General features: G+C 41.8%; 2 protein-coding genes across 13 annotated transcripts in view; one reads left to right on the forward strand and one right to left on the reverse strand.

Annotated features, from left to right (window-relative positions):
- Positions 1-270: 270 nt before the first annotated feature.
- GIN1 (gypsy retrotransposon integrase 1) lies at positions 271-8520 on the reverse strand. 3 transcript variants are annotated; one of them, XM_086771344.1, is made up of 7 exons: positions 8382-8520; positions 7304-7497; positions 5887-6192; positions 5044-5172; positions 4784-4951; positions 4044-4332; positions 271-1046 (listed from the first exon to the last, which is right to left on the reverse strand). In XM_086771344.1, the coding sequence occupies exons 1-7, from the start codon at positions 8518-8520 to the stop codon at positions 748-750; spliced, it is 1524 nt and encodes a 507-aa protein (XP_086627470.1). In that variant the 3' UTR covers positions 271-747. The 3 variants fall into 3 exon arrangements, with proteins under 3 accessions (XP_086627470.1, XP_086627469.1, XP_086627471.1); XM_086771343.1 differs by having other exon boundaries at positions 5044-5232; XM_086771345.1 differs by lacking the exon at positions 8382-8520 and adding an exon at positions 7658-7752 and having other exon boundaries at positions 5044-5232.
- Positions 8521-12478: 3958 nt separating this feature from the next.
- The window catches only part of PPIP5K2 (diphosphoinositol pentakisphosphate kinase 2), a 57272-nt gene continuing 45685 nt past the window's right edge, over positions 12479-24065 (forward strand). For 8 of the 10 annotated variants that reach the window (XM_086769853.1, XM_086769856.1, XM_086769860.1 and 5 more), the window contains exon 1: positions 12479-12597. The gene's annotated coding sequence lies outside the window, so the exon portion shown is untranslated. Of the gene's footprint in view, positions 12598-12788; positions 12854-13201; positions 13310-24065 lie in introns of those variants that run through there. The other 2 variants (XM_086769854.1, XM_086769855.1) reach the window with 2 other exon arrangements.

The following is a 24065-nucleotide window of genomic DNA, read 5'->3' on the forward strand; positions in this document are numbered from 1 at the left end:
CCAGCTCTGGGAAGATGTAACCATACGGGAAACTAGATGTTTGAAGAAAGCACAAATGAATGGGGAATGCTCTTAACATTTTGACACACCTGAGAAATTAAAATTGCTGACCCTAGCTGAGTTTTGATGAGTGGGGAACTGCTGAAGGCTGTGTTGTTTCATGTGCAGAACATTACATGTTCTTGATTTTGGCAGCCATACTGTATTGTGAGATCTTAGAGCTGTGGATTAGATTAGAAATTAGAAGCAGTAAGAGTCAGAGTTGGCAGCTTCTCAAAAAGAACAGGAAACTGTTTTGTAACAGGAAAAGGAGGGCATTAGCTTCTTTACAGGGGAGGCAAAATTTACATAAAGTTGCTGAAATTATATTCATCCCACAGTATCTCTGCACATTAAGAATGAGTTATCTAAGGATTAATGGAAAGATCATTACAGTGGAATGATGCATTGTGTCCTGAGAAGATAACAGTAAGGTACGACCACATTGCCATTCTACCAACAAACTCTGACATTTAAATACATTATAAGAACATGTGCTTTTACTAGGTTGTGCCTATGTTTTTGGTAACAGAGCAATTCGTTCTTAATATCCACATAAATCAACCAATGGACACCTGCAGTGCTCTTATATTCATGAAGTAGCAAAGTGGATTTGGCTAAGGAATTTGGAGCTATTACTTTTTTTTTTTTCAGTCTGCCACAGAAGTCCCAAACTGTTTGGCAATGAAATGAGACATGAGACTATGCTTAAGTATCCTCTATCTTGGTCTGAAGTGTCCAGCAAGGTGAAGGCCATTGCTCCAACTCTGCATTGTTTGATTCAACGCATTGATCTTCTGTCAGCTCAGACTGATGTTTACCATCTGTTGATTCTTGGTGGCTGCAGGCTGCAGGTGGCACGTGGACAGCAGACATGACATCTCTGGTGCAGGCACTTACTTCCCCTTCAGCAACAGAGTCTTGTTGGCTTCGATTATAGGATCTTTCAGAAAAGCCAATATAGTCATGGTCAACAATTACTGCACCTCGTAAAAAGTAATGGTTGTCTGTAAAAGAAAAGTGGCCGTTAAATAAGAACCTTCTAGTGTACTGAAAAGCATAATTAAAATGTTAGTGAGATGCTAACTTACTTGTCAAAGCAATTTCCATAAGAAGTCAAGAATGTTTGCGTTACAGTAGTATGATAATGTGAATTTCCTAATTTCACTGACCATCAAATGTTCGGTGCATCTTATTACATCCACAAAATAATGCTTGCAGTGCTCCACATTAAGAGTTTTTCTTTGATAGGTCAATGGCTAGCTTGATGTCTGTCATAGTCAGTTACTGAACTAATACCTTAAATAAATGGACACGCAGATTCTTCAATTTTGTGCACACACACAGAGAAATATTGCTGCTGCAAGATCTTTTCAGGAAATCTTAATGCAACACAACAGGCTTTTTTAAGAAACAAGAAAAAAAAGAAATAAAATAGTTTTATATAATCTAAAGACAATAGTGGTGATTGCTACTATATAGTATTATTGAGATTTTCTTCTATCTGATACATGGTTACAGTGTTTTACTTTTCCAAATGAGTTCAAATAAAATGCAAACAGTCTGACCAAACAAATTAGAAGTTTAACTGTCAACATAGGGTTAATACTTCTGTTCTGAAAGATGAGGGTCTATCTTCTTGCTCACATGAAGACCCCAGTGTGAAATTAAGTGTTTTGTTAAATCACAAGAGTTGTTCAACAGGCAAATCTCTCTGTACAGGGGGCTACAGATTTCTTTGCAAGATGTAGGTACAAAGAGGGACCTTTGTGGGAGCTACTGTGGAGCTGAAACTGCACTTTTCTGACCATGGTTCTCAACAGAAGTGTCTTAAATCTGCCTGTTTACACTCTTGAATCATATAAGCACTGGACCCAGAGGCATTCTCTTGAGTTTAATATTTAAAACAAACTACACTCAAACAAGACAGACTGAAACATTGCTTCAGACACATAAATGTATGTATGCACAAGGTGTCCTGGAACCTCCGTAAAGACATCCAGGTAGCAGGCAACTCAGGTACACCTAGACTGCAAATCTCTAATGCCTGTACCAAAGGCTCTATCAATGCACCAATTCAAGATTTATCTTTAGACAAAGAGTGTTACAAAATGTTATGAAAAAATACCTTGCTTCTGATTGCCCATTCTTACCTGTGAAAGATTTTTTCCCTCACATAAAAAATGAGCACTCCATTTTAGGCTTTGCCTTTCCTCTTTAAAACTCTCAAACTCACACCTCTGAAGTTGTGGTACACACAAGATACACTTCAGATTTTTGGAGCAAGGCAATCAAAATGCTTAGTAATACTTACAAAGTTGGTAGGCAAGGCCACAAATATCCTTACTTAAGATGTACTTTTTTTTTCAGAGAGAGCACTGAAAATGCTTTGTTCCCATTCAAGATTATGGCACCAGCCTGGTGGAACAGCCACCAGACTTACACGACAACAGTAGGAATAATAAGTAAGTTGCAGACAAAAAGAAGCTCACCCCTGCTAGTAAAGCGAAGTCCCTTGTTACACAGATATACGTGTTTCTTTACGGATGAAAAAGACGTCATTCACTTCCTGGTTTCTTATCTCTTATCCAACTGAAAGAATACTCTTTCTTGATTGCTGTTAGGCTATTTGATAAAGGCTGGCAATTACTTTGGCAAAAAGCCTGGTTTACCTCTCTACACAATGTAAATATGTATGAATATCAATCTATAATTTTAAATTTTTAAGTACTCATAATCCGTTGAATTTTTTGTGTGTGTCAGACAACTAATCCCTAGTTAGCTCCTGGGAAAGGGAAGAAACTCTACTGCTTCTGCAGTATTTACTGGTAAATATATTAGGCTCTGATCCTACAAAGACAACTACATTTAACTTGTTATACTGTGATAGAATTTACCGAAGTCATTGGAATTAGCTGGAATTATCTGTATGCCTGAACTGCATGTGACTTCCTCCTTGTGGATCAGCACTTTAATAAGGAACTGGAAGCCACAGAGTGATCGTCCGACAGTGAAAGTAGTGTCCTGGAGATGTGACATGAAATCAGCATCTTGGTTATGAAATCTGTAACTGCAACTGGCATAAACATCAGGTTCTCATGTGAAATTCCATAATTAGTTTCAGCTTTACAAATCCTTCAGTTTTAAGAGATGATGGAAGAAATTACCATCTCAATGCAGTTTATGCATTTTGAAGAACCAAAGCTTAACCACACATGCTAATAGAGTCAGAATTGGTCTACTTTTCCAGAACTTTGAAACAAAAAGCAGCCTGTTCTGTGACAGAAGTCTTCTAAACATTGAGTATTCATTTTCTTAAAAATGCTTGCGGTGACTCAGAGACAGCATCAACAGAAAAGGAACAGCTGCCACTGTTTGATTAACACAGCAGCATTGCAAATGGACACACTAAATGTGTAAGAGCAAGAAGGGTGGTTGACTACTCAGTCTTTGTTTCTTTGATGTAGTCTTTCCATTTTAAGGCTTTAGATTACACCCTTTTGTAGTTAAAAAAAGTTTAAACATGTACCATCTGCATTAGTCAGACTAAGCAGAAAAAAAAAATCAGATTTCCATTAGACAAGCAAAAGAAATGTGAATCCTGTCTACATCAAAACAGAAACACAGTCAGAAAATGCTCTTTGAATACAGTTCAGCCTAATTATACTCCTAGCATGTTTTCACCAGCCTGCATGAACAGGGCCAAACCACAGATTAGAAGCAATTTTAACAGAAGCTATTTTTAAACAGACTTTAAACATGATTCATTAGCTCTGTCCCATGCTTCACATAGGTTTGAAGCCACTCACACTCACTGTTCTCCTTACTGAAAACTGCAATTATTGCATTATTACCCAGTGTTAGTTTAATTCACGCTGGTGAGTGAATGATACTTGTTCACTCTGATAATCTAAACCCAACAGATGGAAAAAAAAAGCTTAAAAAACCCCCACAAAATTTTATATATGTATAAAAATAAAAAAGACACACACATATACATATACCTTTTTCACTGGACCCTCTTCTGTATGGCTTGAGGTGAGACATCTTGATAGGTCTTTTCAACCTGGATCCTGTGGCATCTCTTAAAATTGCACAGCCATTATCTGTGATATAATCTATAACACAAGGACCAACCCATTCCGACTGGAAACGACCGTCTTTCCACCAGTTTTTTCTTTGCCTGAGGACTTCATGACCAACTTTAAGTCGAAGGGTATTTAATTGCTTTGGCTTCCTTTTTACAGTGATTTTGTTTTTGATTTTTTGATCATCTGAAGTGTTTTTATGCACCTGCAGAAAGGTACATATGAATTACATCACCTTTTTCCAAAAGTAACCATGTATTTTCATAACAAAGGTTAATAATGCAGAAGCATAACATTAAGTGGTTTTGGATGTGTGTAATTCATAATACGTAGGGCTGGAGAGTTCTGAAGAAATTGATTTTATCTTCATAAACCAATAGTCCATAGGCAATGGTTTCCAGCTTCCGTAGATACGCAGCCCTCTAAGTCAGATATGAATCTCTCGGCAATAGGTCTCTTAAGGTTACTCCCTCCAAACACATATGAGGATTGGTACACTGGAATCGAGGGATCACAGGCAAAAAGAAAAAAAAAGAAAAAAAACCACCAAAATCCTACATTGCTTTAAAAAGTTAGCTATACTTTACACTTCAAGCCCTTCCATCTTTGCTATCTTCAGTCTTCTTACTAGTAACATTTGAATATATAACATTTACCTGGCAATCTGAGGTTTTCTCTTCTTCTAGTACTTGACTGGCTTTTTTAGTTGCTTCAAATATTTTGGCAAACATACTGTATTCTCCTTCTCCACATATATTCATTGGCTCAACAACATGTGGGTTACGATTGAACATTTGAAAATAAGGGGTGTTTTGATCTGGTTCCTATTTAAAGGGAGAGCAAAAAGCATGCAAACTTAGCATACAGCTTTGCAGATATTTTGAGGGACTTTAGTCAACAGAGAAACTTCACATACCAAATTTGTCAAATTGAAAGCATAGGCAATAGCAGACAAATGTTCATCCCAATCATTTGGATTGTCAATGCAGTATTTGTTAAGGAAAGCTTTGATTGTCTTGCATGTTCTGTCATTTACATCATCTGTCTGAGGATAAGACAATACAATTTGTTTCATTCCAAACAGTGCAAACAGTTCTTCATTTATCTTCAAAAGAAAAAGAACACAATTACTGGTTTCCCTCTTCTGTATTGCAGTTCAAATAAACAAACTTAGTTCTCCATCCCTTCCGTTGATATGATGGTGACTGAGCAAAAGTCTTACACACATACTTCCACCAAACAGTCCAGGGTTGAGAGTGAAAGCTAACGGAATCAGTATGGCTTAGGAGCCACATTTCTGCCACCAACTCAATCTGTCATTTCCTCTGTATCAGTCTCACAATTTCACCATCTCTGAGAGTCTGAGAAGTTCTTCATAATCACTATAGGCCAATGTCAAAAATATCCTTAGCTATCTGCTACACTGGACATTATGGATGAATGAAATATAGCATGTTGGAGTGTGAAAGCTTGTTCCAGTTCAACTCAGTGACAATACCTGCACTGTGATTGCAGGAAATCATTTTGCTTTGTTCTTTGTCCAAGATAAAGATATATTTATGCAGGGAAATGCTGCATAAACTTGTAATTGCAAATAATTGATTCACCATTTTCTGTATGTGCTAACTTTTTTTTCCCCTTTTTTAATTAAGAGATTTACAGTCTTTTTCAAGAACGGTCTAAAATTCAAATCTAATACAGGGGAAAATGTATTTTTTTTTCTTGAAAAAATAAATAAATCAGCAATGTAAAGACTTACCTGATAAACAAGCTCCTTCCCTTGATCAAAAGGCATTTTTTGAGGTGGCCCATATAAGAAAAACACATTTATGATTGCCTTAGCAATTTCAGCTGCTGAAGTGTCATGCAGTGGCAAGATAACAGCCCATTTTGTAAACAAATCTGTCATAATTATGATGTACTTGTGGCTTCTGTTGGTAACATTAAAAGGTCCCACTAGGTCTATAGTGACAGCTGTCCATGGATCCTCTGCTTTGATAGGGTGTGTTTTGGGTGCTGTAGTGTTTGTATTCTTTGCCACTTGGCAATGCCGGCAAGCATACACCTAGTGCAAAAATCAGGGAAGATGCTGTCAATAAAAAGCAATGGTGAAGATTTAAGAAAATCAGAACAATCATAAATCTCCACTACTGCTCTGTAAGTTAAGTCAGACCTGGCAATGCAAAATAAATCCATTTAATCATCTTTCTTACTATTTTTTACCTTTAGATTTTTCAGCCCCAGCATAAAAACAAAACAAAACCAAACAACAGTGAAGGTTAGAAGAAGGATATGTGCAGGAATTCATAGTTGAACTCTCCTCACCCTGAAAGCACTGTGCTCTTTCAAGTCCATAGTATAAATTTTAATATCCATTAACATCTGTAAATACAAAAGAAAGTATGAAGCAGCTGGGAGGGAATGAAAGTCCCAATCATTCCCCTTTTGGTTCTACTGTCTATGCTGTGGCTGAAAAACATTGGCAGTATACATAATCTACCATGCATAACATGGATCAGCGTCATCTACTGGACAGAGCTCCTTTATCCAAGTCTGAATTGAAAGCAAAGACTCATTTTCAGTTCATGTTACAGTTGCGCATGAACCCAAAGTGTTCAGGTGATGCAGCAAGCTGACAGTAACAGTAATTTGGCCGTAAAGGGCACTTTACGTACAGTTCCTCAAGGATCACATTCTGCCTGGGGATCACGTCCATGTATCTTTGGGTGAAGGAGGAGAAGAAACTTTCCCAAGCAGTGATTTGTTTAACTATTTCCTGAACACTCCTAATTGTAAGGCAGAGGCACCATTTTCACACGCTTATCTGCCAGCAAACCACTCTGGTCACATACCCTTGGGAAGCTACACTGCATCTTAATAAAGATATAGAAGAGTCCTTGCAAGAGAAATCCCTCTCAAAGACTAGCTGTGCCCTGTAAACTTAAAGGCAGTGTGGCTCCCCCACCACTGGTTAACATATAGCAACATGCAAGCCACATGGTCAGTACTAAAAGGAAACACTATGCTTTGGCAAGAAGACCATTTAAAATTTGATTGTAAGCTTACGTTTCCTCACCATGGAGCAGTATAGGTGCTTGCTATATCAAAGTCTTACGACTACAAAACGTTTGTAACGGACTACACTAAAAAAATATCCTGTAGCTATGAGATCATACCCACTGCTTGACATCATTTGTTACCGAAGTCCAGTAGTAATTAGATTCCACTAAAGTCAGTGTCCTTGATATGCCATGATGAGTGCCAGCAGCATTTTCGTGGCATTTTTCAAGCACCTTTTTCTTCTCTTCATCTGAAACAATTACCAGGCGCATTTGTTTTCTGTCTTTTCCAACATAGAACAACTTGTTTTCTGAAAGAAGAAAAGTGCCAGCAAGTTATATGCAAGTGCTTGATCTTTTGTTTCGTTTATTAAACTACTGGGAATGATTTGGTACAGAATTTGCTAAATCAACTTCAATCTACTTCTGTGTAAATATAGCTTTCTGTTTACAAAGACTTAAATTACTTACTCCAAAGTGCCAATTGTCCACCTATCTTTATTAATCTGGACGTGACGCATTACAAGGGCAAGTCAGAAAGCAAACAATGTTCCCACAGGAAGTCTGAACAAAACACAAGCTAATGTCAGGGGTGGGAAGAGGACGTAGGATGTGTTATAAGACTTATTGTCTGCCTGCCAGCAACCTGACATGGCAATTTGGAGCTTTAACTACTCCTTGTCTTCTCTCTACATAGACTTGGCAGGTTTGATGGGATTGAGAGAGCAGAACAGACTATAAAGGCTCATATACCTCCTCACAGGGATATAGAGAAGGGCCGGGAGGCTCTAAGGTGACAGATGGCAAAGCCATCCATGCACTTGTGCCCAGCCACACACAGTATCCTCCAGACTGGAACAAGCATTCCTTGTCTACAGCTGCAGATCTGGATCTACCTTTCTATAGTTCTTTGAATTACAGATTGCAATGGCTATGTATTTCCCCAGTACCTAGAACAAGGTTTGGCTTTTAGATAGATATATAAATCCCTCCTGAAAAAGACTAAAAGCAGATTGAGTTTCCACTTCTGTAAACATCCTGTTATATATTAACAAGGGTTAAGCAGAGTGTTTCATAGAGAATGTATATTAAAATCAGAATATGCTGCAGCGCAAGATCTCACTCTTTTTTTTTTGTATCAGCAAATCTTTGCCTAAAAATCTGTTTTCAGAGTAGTTTGAGAGAATATTTTTACCTTTGAAAACAAACTTTTTGGCTGCTCTCCTGATTCCACTTCTTTCACTTGATAATGTTGTGGGATGATACTCCCCTGTTCGCTTGTAGTATGCAATCTGCTTCAGGTGGAGCCCACCATTCTTTCCACTACGGACCATTGCTACCTAAACAAAAAAGCACAGTATTTGTTAGACAGAGCAACCATCGGAGGAGCACGTCTTCAGTTTTTACCGGTTTTTCTGTAGTTCAGAGGTATCCTGATAACGTAGCATCTAAGAGGACATTGCACTGCACTGCTCTCAATATTCCCAGGCTATCAATTTAAGCAATAAGGAACACTCCTTAACACATTACTTTCATTCTATGCAAAGTTGCTTTGTCAAACTATGTTTTAAAACTTCCAGACAAAGGAGACTTCCACTATATTCACTGGACAAGGGAGGAAACGAGACCTCAAAGAAAGAAACTGCTCTTCTCATTCTTAAACATTCCAATAGCTCTCAAATGCAGGTGTGCTGGAGATTAGATGTGTCTAAAGAGTCACTCTAGTTGGACAAAAACAAACAGATGAATAGGAAAAAACAACTCCCCACACAAAAACTGACAGAAATTTATTTTGTTCATTAATTCATCTGACAACTAGATTCTGAAGTCTCAAACCAGACTCCGTATGTAAGGTAACAACTCATTCCCTGACACAGGCTGACTTCCCTGATCACATTAATAGTCATTATGTCAAAACGTCATTAGTAAAGTACGTCACTGGTATAGGAGAAGTTTGGGTCTACCAAGAATAACATCAAAATATTTAGCAATTCATGACAATCAGAAATATTCACAGGCAGAAATATTCATGCAGGCTCTATGCAATTTCAGTGATTTTTTTTTTCTTTCCAAATCTGCTCCAGCAGCAACGAAGATGTAGATAGAATGGCAGTTTGATCCTCCTCTAATTGATGTCTGCAAGAGCATGATCAGGCTCGGAGTCTGCTATGTCATAACTTCTTAATGAATGTTGGTTATCCACAGCATTAGGCAAATGTCTTCCTTATCCTGCTAGTGTCCCAAAACTAGACAATGTGACAACATATAGCTTGCTAAAAAGAGTATTCAGTTTGTCTGCCATATCTGCTAAGAGGCATGTAGTTGTGGGGAAATGACAGTATCCAGTCACTCTGGAATCCATGTTCTCATTATACACTGACGCTATCTGAAAGCCAAATGTGTAAATCAGGATGTTTGTTTTTCAGTGTATCATCTTTACTATGCTGGGGGTGGGAAGGAGGTAGGGAGCTCTAAAGAGTGATTATGCTTTTATTTACTCCATTTCTCCCAGAAAATAGAATGCTCTATGTTATTTATAGAATATCATACCCTACGTATACAGCTGGGCTAAACATTGCTGTGTTATCAATGTCAAATGCATGCCAGGAATGTCACACTCAAACAGTGACTTTTCCCCACTGAATACTCCCTTTTACACAACCTAGACCTGGTTTTCAAAACCAGCCAAGTCTCTGGTCATACAGCATTAGTGTTTTAAAGTAAAATTCTCATACTTAAGCTAACTAGCACAGAAAAACTTTTCACCATTACAACCTGTCTGTGAGGAAAGGTGTTTCAGAACAGAGAAGCAGTGGAGCCAGAACAGAGTACCGTTTCTCGTGATCTTGGCTGGCACAGTAGTTTCCTGTAAATTTCCATGTGGTAGCATAAACCAAAGCAACTCACTGAGTTAGTAAACTAGATAACGAACAGCAGAAAGGAAGGTCAGGCTACCACGATAAAATTCATGTTTCTATTGTTCTAAAGAAGTTGATTAACTAGCATTGCTGCCAATATAAGAGTACTGGTGATACGCAATTATAACACCCTATCTACCAGGGGCATGCGTTCAAGCTTAATTCTAGGCTCTCCTGAAGGCCAGTCCTGCAGTTACCCAAGCATGGCTGGAAGTCAAAACCATCCAGATATGATTTATGAGTTAACCATTGGGATGATGGACCATTTTGGCTTGACATAGACTTTCATGCATGGCAAGAAAAGATGTTCCACAACTTTTTTTTTTTTTAACAGTGCCTTTTGCTCCTGAAACTCTTACTTGAAACAGTGAATATTCTCCATGTAGTACATGGTTGCTGGTTCTAACAAAATGAAGTTGCACAAGCCATAAGGCACATCTGAACAGGCCCAGAGCTTATACTTCAGCTAAACAGAGATACCTACCCTCATTCCTGCAATAGTAGTTTCTACTATAAAAGTACAGAAAAATATACATAAGTCAATGAAGAATGAATTGCACTATGGGGTATCCATACACATTTACTTGGATCCTAATCCAGCAAATTGTTACGTGCTTCAATAGTCTGCTGGATTGCCTATGAATTATCTCTATCAATACTCATAATGTATCTAGTCTGTAATTGAAAAAAAAAAAAAAAAAAAAACAAAAAAACCCCAGAGACTTTTACAAATCAGAAATCCATTCTTAATACCTTTGAAGCTGGAAAAGAATACACTGCTTTACAGTCAAGGAAAATATTTCAGCAAAGAGAATGAGACTTCCATATAACCAGAGGTCTCTGTTTTAGTGTCCGTGCTGGTTTTGGCTGAGGTAGAGTCAGTTCTCTTCATAGCAGCTAGTATTAGGTTATGTTTTATGTTTGTGCTTAAGACAGTGTTGATGACACAGGGATGGTTTAGTTATTGCTGAGTAGTGCTTCACAGAGTCAAGGCCTTTTGTTTCTCACACATCCCACCAGTGCCTGGGGGTCCACAAGAGGGTGGGAGAGGACCCAGCCAGGACAGCTGACCCCAACTGACCAAAGGTATATTCCATACCATATGGTGTCATGCTCAGCTGGGGGAAGAAGGAAGGCAGGGAACACTTGAGGTGATGGTGTTTTGTCTTCCCAAGTAACTGTTATGAATAATGGAGCCCTGCTTTCCTGGAGGTGGCTGAACATCTGCCTGCTGATGGGAAGTGGTGAATGAAACTCTTGTTTTGGTTTGCTTGCATGCATGGCTTTTGCTTTATCCATTAAACCATCTTTATCTGAATCCATGAGTTTTCTCACTAACTCCTGATTCTCTCCCCTATCCCACTGGGAGTGAAGTGAATGAACAGCTGTGCGGGGTTTAGTTGCCAGCAGGGGTTAAACCATTACAGTGTCTTAACCAAAACAGTAAAATCTGCTAACACTTAACTATTTTACTTCTTAATGTCCACTTTTCCCACACATATTCATGATCCTAACTGCAAAGCTGTTTTTTTTTAAGTCCAGCTTTCAAGTAGTGCCCATACCTGTTACCTGCAATTTCTACCAGAAACAGGATTACCCATGAAGGTGTCACTACATCTTTTGTAACCAAAGTGCTTCCAGGAGCCTGTAAATAACATGGACACACTCACCTACATCCCCTCCTGGCTTTTGGAAACACGCGCCATTTTTTTTTACAGAGGCACCCTGCCGTTTCAGAACACTCTCAATTCTTAGGCATCTCCACCTTCAAGCTTGACACCACCTAACAGGCCACTGGCACCATCAGACCACACGCAGGCCTCGGTCAGGACAGAAGCTGCACTGCACATGACAACGGTGCTGCCTCAGAGGCGCAGACAAGTAAATTAAACCGCTGCCCTAACCCCTGACTGCCACCTTGCAAATACTGTCTTATCCTTTACGGTGACCACTACATGAGGACAGGAGAGGCGATCAGGCATGGTCCCTACAAGGCAGACAGAGGGTCAAGGCGGTGGCCGGTGGAGCTGAGAGGATAGGTGCGCTAAGCTGAAGGCTTGGTGCCGTCAGCCGTCGCTCGCAGAAGCGCCTCCTCCAGATACAGAGTCCTGCCCATCCGCCGCCCGGAGGGTCCGGCGACGCCGCAGCGCCAAGGCCTCGCCCAAACCTTTTTCCCGCCCGCCGCCAAGACTACGGCGCCCAGCATGCAACGCGCCGGCCCACAGCGGCCGACTGCACCACCCCTGCCGCCGCAGAGCACGCTGGGAGCGGTAGTCTCGAGTCACCTCTACCCGGCACGCAGGTCGGCACGGCACGCCTCGCGCACGCGCGAAGCGGCGCCGACGCGATCTTTTTCCTTCACCCCCCCTCCCCCCCCCCCTTCCCGGCCGCCGGTCCCCACTCCCTTCTCGCGGCTCCGCGGCGAGGTCGCTGTCACGTCGGGCGCCGCAGAAGAGCCGTCAGGCCCCCAGGCACGCACCTGCTGAGGCAGAGGTACCGGCACGCCCTTGTCCAGGGGCCGCAGCCCACTGACTTGACCTGGTCCCGGCCGGCGAACCGACACAGCGGCCCTTGCGCCCCGAGACTTATGTGGCGCCCCCGGAAGTGGCGGGAGGGTGGGGGCGGACCGCCGCGAGCGGGGGGAGGGGGGAGGAGGGGGCGGGGCGGGCCACGCGGTGGCTGGCGGCGGCGGCTGCTCAATGGGACGTGGGCGCGCAGGCGGCGCCAGGCGCGGTGGCGCCACGCGCAGGTGAGGCGGTTTCTCCCCGGTGCCGCTCGGGGCCCCCTCCTCTTCCCCCTCCTCTTCCCCCTCCCCCTCCCCCTCCTCCTGCCCCCCGTCATCCTCCTGCCGGCTCGGGGGGTGCGGAGGGTGCCGGCGAGATCCACCCTCCCAGCCGCTCCCCCCTTTTAGAGAGGCGGGCGATGGCGGATGGCGGCGGGGCCGGTGGGCCCCTCCCCTCAGGCTGCGGCCTGGGGACCGGCGGCGGTTGCCGCTGTCCCGCGCGCCCAGCGCTGCCGCCTGGCCCCGCCCGGCCCCTCCCTTCCCCCGCCAGAGGAGCCGGCGCCCGTTCGCGCCCCGGTGCGGCTGCTCCCCCGGCAGCGGGCGGAGGGGCGGTGGCCGGGGCCTGCCGCGCCGCAGTCTGTCGCCCGGGCGGTGTCAGCAGCAGAAGGTGAAGAGCCTGCGGCGGCCGCGGCTCTGGGCCAGGTGAGAAGCGGGGTCGGAGCAGTGGGCGGCTTCCTTGGCCGGATCCGGTCCCGGTACCTGATGGCAGGATGGGCAGCCCTCCCTGGCCGGTCCTCTTTGTCTTTGGCGCAGACCTAAAATGTTTTCAGTAAAACACGGTGGGCATGGCCGGTAAGCACTTCTAGCTTTCTGCCTGGTTTTGTGTTTTTTTTTTCTGTTCACGGAAAGAGTTTTACTGAAATGGCAGTAACATGAGTTTGCAGCGTGGTGTGCTGTGAGAAAGACGAGTGAAGGTTTTCAGAACAAAGAAGAACCTGAGGTGAAAGGCAGTGTTCCTAAACGGAGGGACAGGGGAGTGGGGGTGATATTTCATCTCTTAAAACACTGGATTTGCGGCCCTCTGTTAACATCCCAAAAACAGATTATAAATTCAGCATAAAATTACTTGGGGCAAGGGAGATTGCTATCTGCATTGTAGTCAAGCTCGGAAGGAATAACAGGGGCAGTCCCAGAGCTCAGAATCAGTTACAAGTCCTAACCAGAAAGTCACCTGTCAGGAGCTGAGATGGGAGAGATGTGTATAGATAGAGTGACTTCTGTAGTGTTTCTCTTTGCTCTGCTGGTGTTCTCCTGAACCTGAGGGCTTTACTGAGTATTGTTAAGTTTTGAATACTCTGAGGTTTTTGACACTTTTATTGTTACTCTGTAGTAGTTGATTTTGTAGTTAGCCACTCTCCTCACGCAAGCAGGAAGACTGAGGTAGCTCAGTATCACAACTGCAGTGAAATAAGTTATTTCCTTTCTCATCCAAAACACTTATATTTAGTGCCTGAAGCTGAAAAGCTACTCTGTGCAGTTTTTTTTTTGCTACTATATTTCTGCATCACATTGCTTCTTTCTTTCTAAGTGTTATTTCCCTTAATCTGTTTAAGCTGCTTTGTTTGCATCTTTTCTGCATCCCTTTTGCATCATTTTTCTACTCTAGTAGCAAGCCAAACCTTTTTTCCTTGGGTATTGTTGTGGTTTAGCCATGGTTACCACACAGTTTCTCACTCACTCTCCCCCTCCCCAGTGACATGAGGGAGAGAAATTGGGAAGAAAGGAAAACTTGTGGGTTGAGATAAAAACAGTTTACTAGAATAGCAAAGGAAAACTACGATAATATAAGGTTATTATTTACATCATGCTTATATATATACACACAGGTATCATTCCCTCAGTCTACGAGCTATTCCTCTGAAGTCTGTTGAGCTCATTTAGTCCACAACTTTGGGCTATATCTGTGATAACAGTCTTTCAGAGCAAGAGAGATGGTATGTAGTGTGAGGCTGCTGCATGCTGCATCTGGAGCTCACAGTTGATGCATCTGGCGCGGCTGGTGTATCACATCCATGGTCTGCGTGTTGAAGATGATCTCAAAGAAGTTATGGGGCATCAGTTCTGGTTCTGTCACAGCTGCACCTCACTTGGTTTCATCAAAGCTCATTCTTCCCTGATCAGGATGATTCTTGCTGCAATACCTTTAATCCCAGAATCAATAAGCCATGCATGAACACTGACAAACAGCATATATGGCAAGTAGGGTGCTGCCCATTGCAGCTCCAAAACCAGCTCTGAGAGCAGATAGAAACCAACATTGTGGCCAGCAATGACCAAACTGACATAATGAATGCTTGTAACAAATCTGTTTTGAACACACTGTGTTCAATACTGTCCTCATCTCAACCCTTTGGCACTGACCAGGGGCTCGAACCATAGCTCTGCAGATTAAAGTCTGATGATCTCCTGACTGTTGTAGTCAGGCCCCTTTGAGCCCCACACTGGGCGCCAAAAAGACTGTGGTGGTTTAGCCCTCATCACCACACAGTTTCTTGCTTACCCTCCCTTTTGCCAGTGGGATGGGGGAGAGAAATTGGGAATAAAGGAAAACTTACGGGTTGAGATAAAGACAGTTTACTAAAATATCAAAGGAAAACTACAATAATAACAAAATATAAAGATACTTAAATATACAAAATGAACAAGGCACGATTTCTCACCACCCAGTGTTTCAACGACCGATACAGCCCCTCCCAAGCTGCAAACAAGACAGATGAGATGGAAAAATGGATGCCTCCCACCATGGGCAACCCCCAGTTATATACTGAGCATGATGCTTATGGCATGGAATACTCTCTTTGGCCAGTTTGGGTCAGTTATTCTGTCTGTCTTCTTCCCAGCCTCCTGCATCTGCACATTAGCGAGACTTGGAAAGCCGGACGGTGTCCTTGGTCTCATTAACAACTCATATCATCAGTGTATTTATCAGTCTTCTCCACATCCAAAATTGAAAACACACTGGCTACTGAGAGGAAAACTAACTCCATCCCTGCTGAAACCAGGAGAGGTATCAAAATTCCCATCAAGTCTTCCTTTGTTTTGGTGAAAACATGCATGATTGTAAATGATGAGAGGCAGCTAAACTTACCACTTTCAACCAGTTTTGATTCAACCAATAACAAAACTATTCTTGCTATGTAGAACTGTTTTTGGCAGAAGGATTACTACAGGGAAGACAGGGAGAAACTCTTCAGCAGGGCTTGTTGTGATAGGACGAGGTGTAATGGTTTTTAAAAAGAGGGAGGGAGATTCAGATTAGACATAAAGAAAAAATTTTTTACAATGAAGGTGGTAGGCTGCCCAGAGAGGTGGTGGATGCCCCATCCCTGGAAACGTTCAAGGCCAGGTTGGATGGGGCTCTGAGCAACCTGATCTGGTTGGAGATGTCCCTGCTCCTTGCAGGGGGTTGGACTAGATGACCTTTAAAGGTCCCTTCCAACCCAAACTATTCCATGATTCTATGATTTGATTGATGTAATATGCCTCTTCTATGGCTCAACGTGTGAGAGAGACTAATTTAAATAGCAGTTGGCTTGTCTTGGTTGGCTCATTCTTTCTGTGGAAGAGAGTTTCATCCTTCTGGCAGTTGTGGTTACAACTGATCAGGCCTCCTGAGGCTGAGCCTAATGAACTCTGGTACAGAATTTTTTGCAAAAACTTTCTTATCTCTACAAAGCTGAAGTAACAAGTTCTTTGTGAGAATATGGAGAAGCTTTTTTGACATCTTCTGAAAGGGATCTCTAAAAGTTCAGAAGCCAGACTTTCTTGAAATAATCAAGCTTGCCACAGAAATAAATGTCTTTATGTGATGTATTTGACAAGGTTTGATTTAGAAAGGAGCTTGGAGGTTAATGAATGTGAAGGTTATTTGTTTTGTGGTAGCGCAGGAGACACTTGTAGTGCATGCCAGATGTCAGTTTGCAGTGGTCTTTCCCAGTTTAAAAAAAACCACTGCCCTTCCATCTTGAAGGGAAGACAGTGATATTTACGAGACAGGTTTTTCTAGACTTTTAAGGCTGTTCTGACACATCTGTTGAAGGATAGTAATGGTTCATTTTGCAGTTTATGACTCCTAAAAAGTTGAAAGATGCCCTGTGATAGTGCAGTGTTTGGGAGTAAAACTTAGAGTTTTAGCAGATGTCATTACATGTGCTGAAAAGTCACATTTCTGCTGGTGAGTTATTGAGGAAAAGTTCTGCAAGCAAAGAATTTAGTAAGGGAAAGGTTAAGATATTTGCGTTGAAAAATTATTTCACTTTCAGTGTGGTAATTCTAAATTACTGGAAATATTTCGCTTAACTAACTGTATAATTACTAGGAAAGAAAGCAAACATGGGGAAATCAACCAAGTACTTACTGTTTGAAAGCTATCACAGTTGTGTGCTTTAACAGAATCCTAGTTTATATGGCACGGTACAACTCTTAAGTTTTTAGTCCCCTGGACTGAGCTACTGTAATATAGAGGATCAGACTGATATCCTACTTTAGGCACAAACATTTAGGTGCACAGCTCTTGGAAAATAATTCAGGTCCCTGGGAGAAGATTTAGGCGACTGCAGTTAGTTGCCTAGTCTAGCTATATAGCATTTCAAGAAATGTCAGTGCCCCTGTAAATTAACATTGACAAGAGTTGTTTCCAGTAGGAATGCCTGTAAGGTGAATATTTCTGGATTCCTGTTCCCTGACCGTGTCTGTCTCACTGGTAAGATTCTGCACATTAGGTACCTGCCTTCTGCTTGGAATCCAGAGCAGCGAGCCCTCTCCTGTGAAAAGAAGCATAGTGGACACCTTTAATGAAAACTAGTGGTGTATGGGGAAAGTGAAATTGGATTATGGTAGCCTAGTGGTTAGGACAGTTGAATGAAACAGGATGTGTGGGTCATGGCAATCCCAGGCAAAAATACAGGCTGGGCGGAGAATGGATTGAGAGCAGCCCCGAGGAGAGGGATTTGGGAGTGATGGTGGATGAGAAGCTCAACATGAGCCGGCAATGTGCTCTTGCGGCCCAGAAGGCCAACCGCATCCTGGGCTGCATCAAGAGGAGCGTGGCCAGCATGTCGAGGGAGGTGATTCTCCCCCTCTGCTCTGCTCTGGTGAGACCCCACCTGGAGTATTGCGTCCAGCTCTGGAGCCCCCAACATAAGAAGGACATGGACCAGTTGGAGAAGGTCCAGAGGAGGGCCACAAAGATGATAAGAGGGCTGGAGCACCTTCCCTATGAAGACAGGCTGAGAGAGTTGGGGCTGTTCAGCCTGGAGAAGAGGAGGCTCCAGGGAGACCTTATAGTGGTCTTCCAGTACTTCAAGGGGGCCTACAAGAAAGATGGGGAGAGACTGTTCAGTAGGGCCTGTTGTGACAGGACTAGGGGTAACGGTTTTAAAATAGAGGGAGGTAGATTTAGATTGGATATTAGGAAAAAAATTTTTACATGAGGATTGTAGAATACTGGAACAGGTACCTGAGAGTGGTGGTGGATGCCCCATCCCTGGAAATGTTCAAGGCAGGTTGGATGGGCCTCTGAGCCAACCTGATGTAGTTGGGGATGTCCCTGCTCCTTGCAGGGGAGTTGGACTAGATGACCTTTGAAGGTCCCTTCCAACCCAAACTATTCTATGATTCTAAATACTGTTTCTGTTTCCTCATGTCTCAGTGGTTTCAAGTCCCTGTTTCCTGTTTATCAGAAAAGTGTTCTAACCACTAAGCTGAAAAAAGTGTGGGTAAAAGCACCTGTACATATACTTTACTGCTGAAGATGGAGTGCAGGTAACAATGCAATATTTTTTTTTCCCAGGAAGCACATTTGGAGCACTGTGGTGGGTTGACTTTGGCTGGCCACCAGATGCCTGCCAAGCCACTCTGTCACTCCTCTTTCACCAACAGGGCAGAGGGAGAAAATAGAACAAAAGCTCATTGGTCGAGATAAGGAGAACACTCACCATCTACCATCATGGGCAAAACAGACTCAATTTGGGGAAATTAATTTAATTTATTGCCAGTGGAACAGAGTAGGATAATGAGAAATAAGAACAAATCTGACAATATCTTTCCTCCACCTCGTCTTTCTCCCCAGGCTCAACTTAACTCCCAACCCTTCTACCTCTTCCCTCAAGCAGCGCAGGAGGACGGGGCATGGGAACTGTGGTTAGTTCATAACACTTCAGCTCTGCCACTCCTTCCTCATGCTTTTTCTCTGCTCTGGTGTGGGGCCCCTCCCACAGGAGACAGTCCTTCATGAACTACTTCAGCGTGGTCCTTCCCACAGCTCCTCTTCACTCTTCAAAATATTTCTTTAAATGTCAGTAAAGCAAAACAGAAAAGTAGGTAGTCTGTTTTGGAATGGGAGCTGCTACAGTCTTCTGGTGGAGCAATGCATAAAGTACTACACAGTAATGCTTTTGGAACACTGTACTAAAGTTCTTTCTGCAAACAGAAGGAACTTAGCATGTTCACAGTTGTCACTTAACATAGATGATGGCTCTTCATCTGACAATCTGAGAGCTGTGCTTGGCTTGCAGGCACAACCAAGTGGCTGGCTAAAAGCAACAAATAAAGGCTACTCCTAATCTTCACTTTTGGGAGGTTCTTGTAATGTCATCACTTCCTGACAGATTTTGGAGACTGCCCCACCCCACTGGCTGTAATGGAGGAGATTGGAACTAGTAGGTAGAGCTAGTAGTGGTGACACAGTGGACTGGGAGTGGGACAAAAAGATGCAAATTCTTGGTGTGGGGAGAGGAAGGTGGTAAAGGTGAGGCTGTCTGTGCTGGAATGCAGTGGAGCAAGTTGTGGTGGAATCCTGGGAGAGTCTGGGAGGAGAGTGAGTGGGTTGCAGCCTCCTGGTTGGAGCTGATGAAGTCAGCTGCTTTTGGATGGAGGAGAGGGAGTGAGAAGGGTTGTTTTTATTTTATTGAATCCCTGTGTGGGTGCCTACCACTTTTTGGCCACGCCACACTGCCAGTGGGGAGGAGAATATGCAGTGATCTACCCTGCCTTCTTCTGATACTTTGCAGATCTATCTATCTTGATCTGGAGGTGGAGAGCAAACTAAATACTGTGAAAACACTTACAGAATGAGAAACTTTGGAAAAATCTTGTATTAATGTGTAGATTACTTATGATGGGGGGAGATGTCAGCATATTGTGAAACCTAGACCTTGATGTTAGTTTAATGCAAGATGGTAGCAGGTATTCCTGTAACTCTGTAGTGTAGCCTTTATAATTTCATCTTTTTCTTTTGCTACCTTTTTTAGTCTACTTCTTTTATGTTCTGTTGTACATCAGCACAATTTCTTGCCTCATGTTATTGAGCAGAGCTGAGTTACAGAAGGTGGTGATAAACTTCTTAAGGCTATTGTTGAAGTTTGTATTTGGTGAAGGGAGTTAAAGGCTTTTCTCAGTTTCATGTCTCTTAATCAGTTTGTTAGATTCAGTTTGCAAATTCCAGTCATTACTGGAAACCTTTATATCCCTTTATATTTTCTGTGATTATTGTTTCTTTTAGTTTGAGTTTTTTTGTTGTTGTCGTTACGCACAAAGTATTATCAGTCTAAAACTGTAGTAGTCTTTGTGGCTAAGGGATAGTGGGATAGAGCTGCTCCACACCTTTTCTAGATTTGGTCCATCTCAATAATGGGCTGACAGCTGCTGCTCACTGCCTCACAGGATGTCTGGTAGAATAGAACAATGTCTATGTGTACATATTAATGTTTTGTACTGTTGACTACATGACACAGTAGACATTGAATATTTAACTAAATTGGAGAGGATATGTGTCTTTTGCCAGGTAAGGTACAGCAATAAACAAGTCATGTATGATTTGCTTGCAGTCTTGTCTTCAGCAACTTCTGTATCTTGACATCCCTTCCCTCTTTTTCTGCTTTCTGCCTGTCCTGTCTCTTTTATTTTCCTGTTCATCTGTCAGACCTGAGGAAATGCTGTTCTTGAGCATGGGCCTTGTTAGTAGCTCTAGAGTCTCACATTTAAATCTAAAGTGTTACCAAGTCTATTTGAACCATCTATAGAAAGCTGTTCTGCGTCCATCCAGAGCACTCAGCATCACAATGACTGCTGTCAGCTCTCTCAGAATTCAGACTCTGCTGGCACTTTCTTCTTTCCATCTCCCTTCTTGCCCCCTCCCCATACTTTCTGCTCCACCAGCAACCCAACAAACTGTCTTTTGTGGTTTGTTACACCATAAATCATGTTGCAGAATTAGAATTTTAAAACAGGCAAAATGCCTCAGCAGGTGTGAGGCAAACATTTTTGCTGTTAAGTGTACTGTTAATCAAAATGTTAGGTACAGCGGTTCTCACATGAAGATGTTAAAAGCTTTCTGTCATCTCACTGAGACTACTTGAAAATTTGCTATTAAAGTAATTCATATTTTAACTACTTAATTTGTATTGGAGAAAACTGGTGATGGGTACAGTTTGAATATGCCTACAGCAGTAGGAACAGAAACTTTTAAGAGGAGCAATATGGGGAGAGGGTGCAGGGGAGTGGGCTGTTTTGTTATTGTTATGTATATAAATGTAAAGAATCATCTAAGAGATGAGCACCACTTATTGCACAGTTACCCATTTGTTAAATTCCACGATGTAGATTGGAAAACAAAGCGAAGTGTTTATAGTTGTTTTGTTATAATGGCATTTCCAACAGTTGTTTTCCTGCATGGTTCGTGATTTGTAAATGTTTTATAGCTATTTAATGTATGATGTGTTGTTTTTTTTTTTCTTGCGATAACAGATAAGTGTTTTTACTCTAGTTTTGTTCCATTAGTTTCCGTTAGAGTGCAGTAGAGGCAGCGTGTATGTGTTCTTCTGATAGCTGTAGCAACACAAAAGAGAACCTGGTGAAGTGCTTTTGTTTATACAGGAGTCAATGTTTTTATTAGTATTTAGAACATGACTATTAACACTGAGTGTCTTTTACATGACTGTTCTGACCACTGCTGCTATGTTGAGCTGATTTGTTGCTGACAGTTACTGGAATGCTAATCTTTATTGTGTAAGTAATGGGAAACAGCAGGTCTGGATTCCTGAGCTGCTGAAACATGTGGAATGGAGACAGAAAAACTGTTTGTGGAAATATCTGTTAATGCTTAGTGAGGACTATATTTTGGCTTCTTTCAGAATATACTTGTGAAATTCTTTTATATACTTGTGGAAGTGGAGAAATGTTCTGTTAGAAAAGAAGTCTGTAGTGCATTGCTGCAGTGAACACTGAACTTGACGTGCTTTTGACGTGCTTAGCAGGCAACCAAAATTCAAATACAGCCCTATTTGTATGTTAACGATAAGTATGTCTATAAGTCATTTTATATATTCAGAATGTTATTTGTATACCTTCCACTCATAAGTGATAATAATATCAGTTAAACTTAAGGATTTTTACTTCTCCTTTGCAGTGCAATATTCTAGTGCTGTGTAACTTATTCAGGAAAAACTGAGATGAGTTTATTTTAAGATGAGAATGTAAAATGAGCAGACTTACTGTTGTCTTTAAACATTTTCTTTTTCTTTATTTTTTTTCCTTTTTTTTTTTTTTTTGGCCAAGACATGTCATGTGGTGGTCATGAATAGGAAGTTTTAGGACAGGTGGAATGAACAGACCATACATTTGGTTGGAAGCTCTTTTAAGAAACAGTACTGTTTGTTAAATTGCATTTTTCAAAATTAGCAGAGGGTTTTTTTTATCTGTAAACTCTAAAACCTTGTTTAACAGCTGAGGCATTGCATGGTAGGAGATTGTTGCTTGGGTATTCTTGATGCTCTTTGGAAATGGGTTAGTATATTCCAACAGGAAGCTTTGAGTTTTGTCTTGCTTACCTAGCAATCTTCCATGCATGAAGCATGCATGTAATCTTCTAATCTCCACTGTCTGATGAGGTTTATGCTTATGCACCAAATATGAGATGATCTAACATAGAGCATCTGTGCCCCTATATCGCTGCTGTTGCTCACTTAATACAGAAAAATGATACTGGGAAGACTCCTCTTTGCTCCAGGGGCAGCAAGATGGAATTCTGCATAGGGCACTGTGTGTTACAAGTTTCTCCCATGATCATTAACAGTACTTCTGGGGCAGGAAGGCAGCTCCATCTTCTTGCTCTGCCATTTATTATTTCTCCTTGGTGTACAACTTGAGAACCACGTTTTTATCCCAGCACAGTCTTACTGCATTTTTTACGTCGGATAACTGTAGATATTTTTAGGAGACTTGTGTAAGTTGTTCACTGTAGTTGCAGTTGCTTACTCTCATATTTGTCTTTCTGTATCTCTTTTCTTGCACTAGCTTTATTTCACAAACCACAAGAAAGAAGCCAATTCCTCCATTTTTATGGCAGCCAAAGCATTTGGAGGGAAAGAATTTTAATTTCCATCTTGGAAAGCATTTATTCTAAAAAAATAAATAATTTATTCATTATAGCCTGACTCAAATTTATGCTAGTGACCTAGCTTACAACATGTGCTGTCTGGGAGATAAGCTGGTAACCATCAGCAGTCAGAATGCCAATTTATATGCAATTCGGTAAGCGCATGCAGTAGTTCACAAGCCTGAGAAGTGTCAGTCTCTTTTCTTGATCCTGTACCTTTGGCCTTCTTTTTGCAAACTATCTGAAAGCTCTGAGGCCCTGTGACAATAGCATGGAGTGGCAATCTAGTAATTCGTCCACCTTCAGATGGGTGAACAACATAACAAGCCTTGCAGAAAGTAATCTGTTAACTCTAAGTAGACTATGTGACTGTTCAAAGTCAGTTTTCCACCAGTTAAGCTCCGCTTGATAAGAAATAACACCAACAGTCTCCAGATTCTTGAGCTGGGAAGGTAGAAAAATTCTCAGTTTCGATAGGTTTGTTAGAGAACTAAGCTTGTCAGGTTATAGGTTTGTGTCATTTACAGACAAATATGTTGTGCTTTCCCTTCAGTCTTTATTTGTATGGTTTCTACTTGCTTTGAGAAGTAATCACTTCGGGTTAGAGAGACTCAGGTAGTGCCAGAGATCCTCATGAAGTAACTAGTTATTAATTGCACACAAGCTTCACAACTGCTGCTGCTCTCACAAAGTGCACTACAGGAATATGTAGAGGAAAGAAAGCTTGAAAAACATGTTTTAGTGACCTCTTGCTTATTTACTTCAAGTGGTTGCTTTTCCTTCTTTAAGAGAAAAGGTTTTACAAAGCTGTTAAGACACTTGTTTCCAGTTTACAGAATTTGGGTGGTGGGAGGGGAAGCCGATGCAAGAGGAACTGTTAAACTTCATTTTCAAGCTATACCAGTTTTAGGGGGTCTTTTTCTTTTGTTTTAATACCCTTTCAAAATTCGGTATTAGGTGCCAGTATGTGTTCATAGTAACCTCGGACTTTCTGAAGTTTGCTAGAAATAGAATTTGGAAAGC

Source organism: Chlamydotis macqueenii, chromosome Z, assembly GCF_036417535.1.
Source record: "Chlamydotis macqueenii isolate bChlMac1 chromosome Z, bChlMac1.mat, whole genome shotgun sequence".
Classification (NCBI taxonomy): Eukaryota; Metazoa; Chordata; class Aves; order Otidiformes; family Otididae; genus Chlamydotis; species Chlamydotis macqueenii.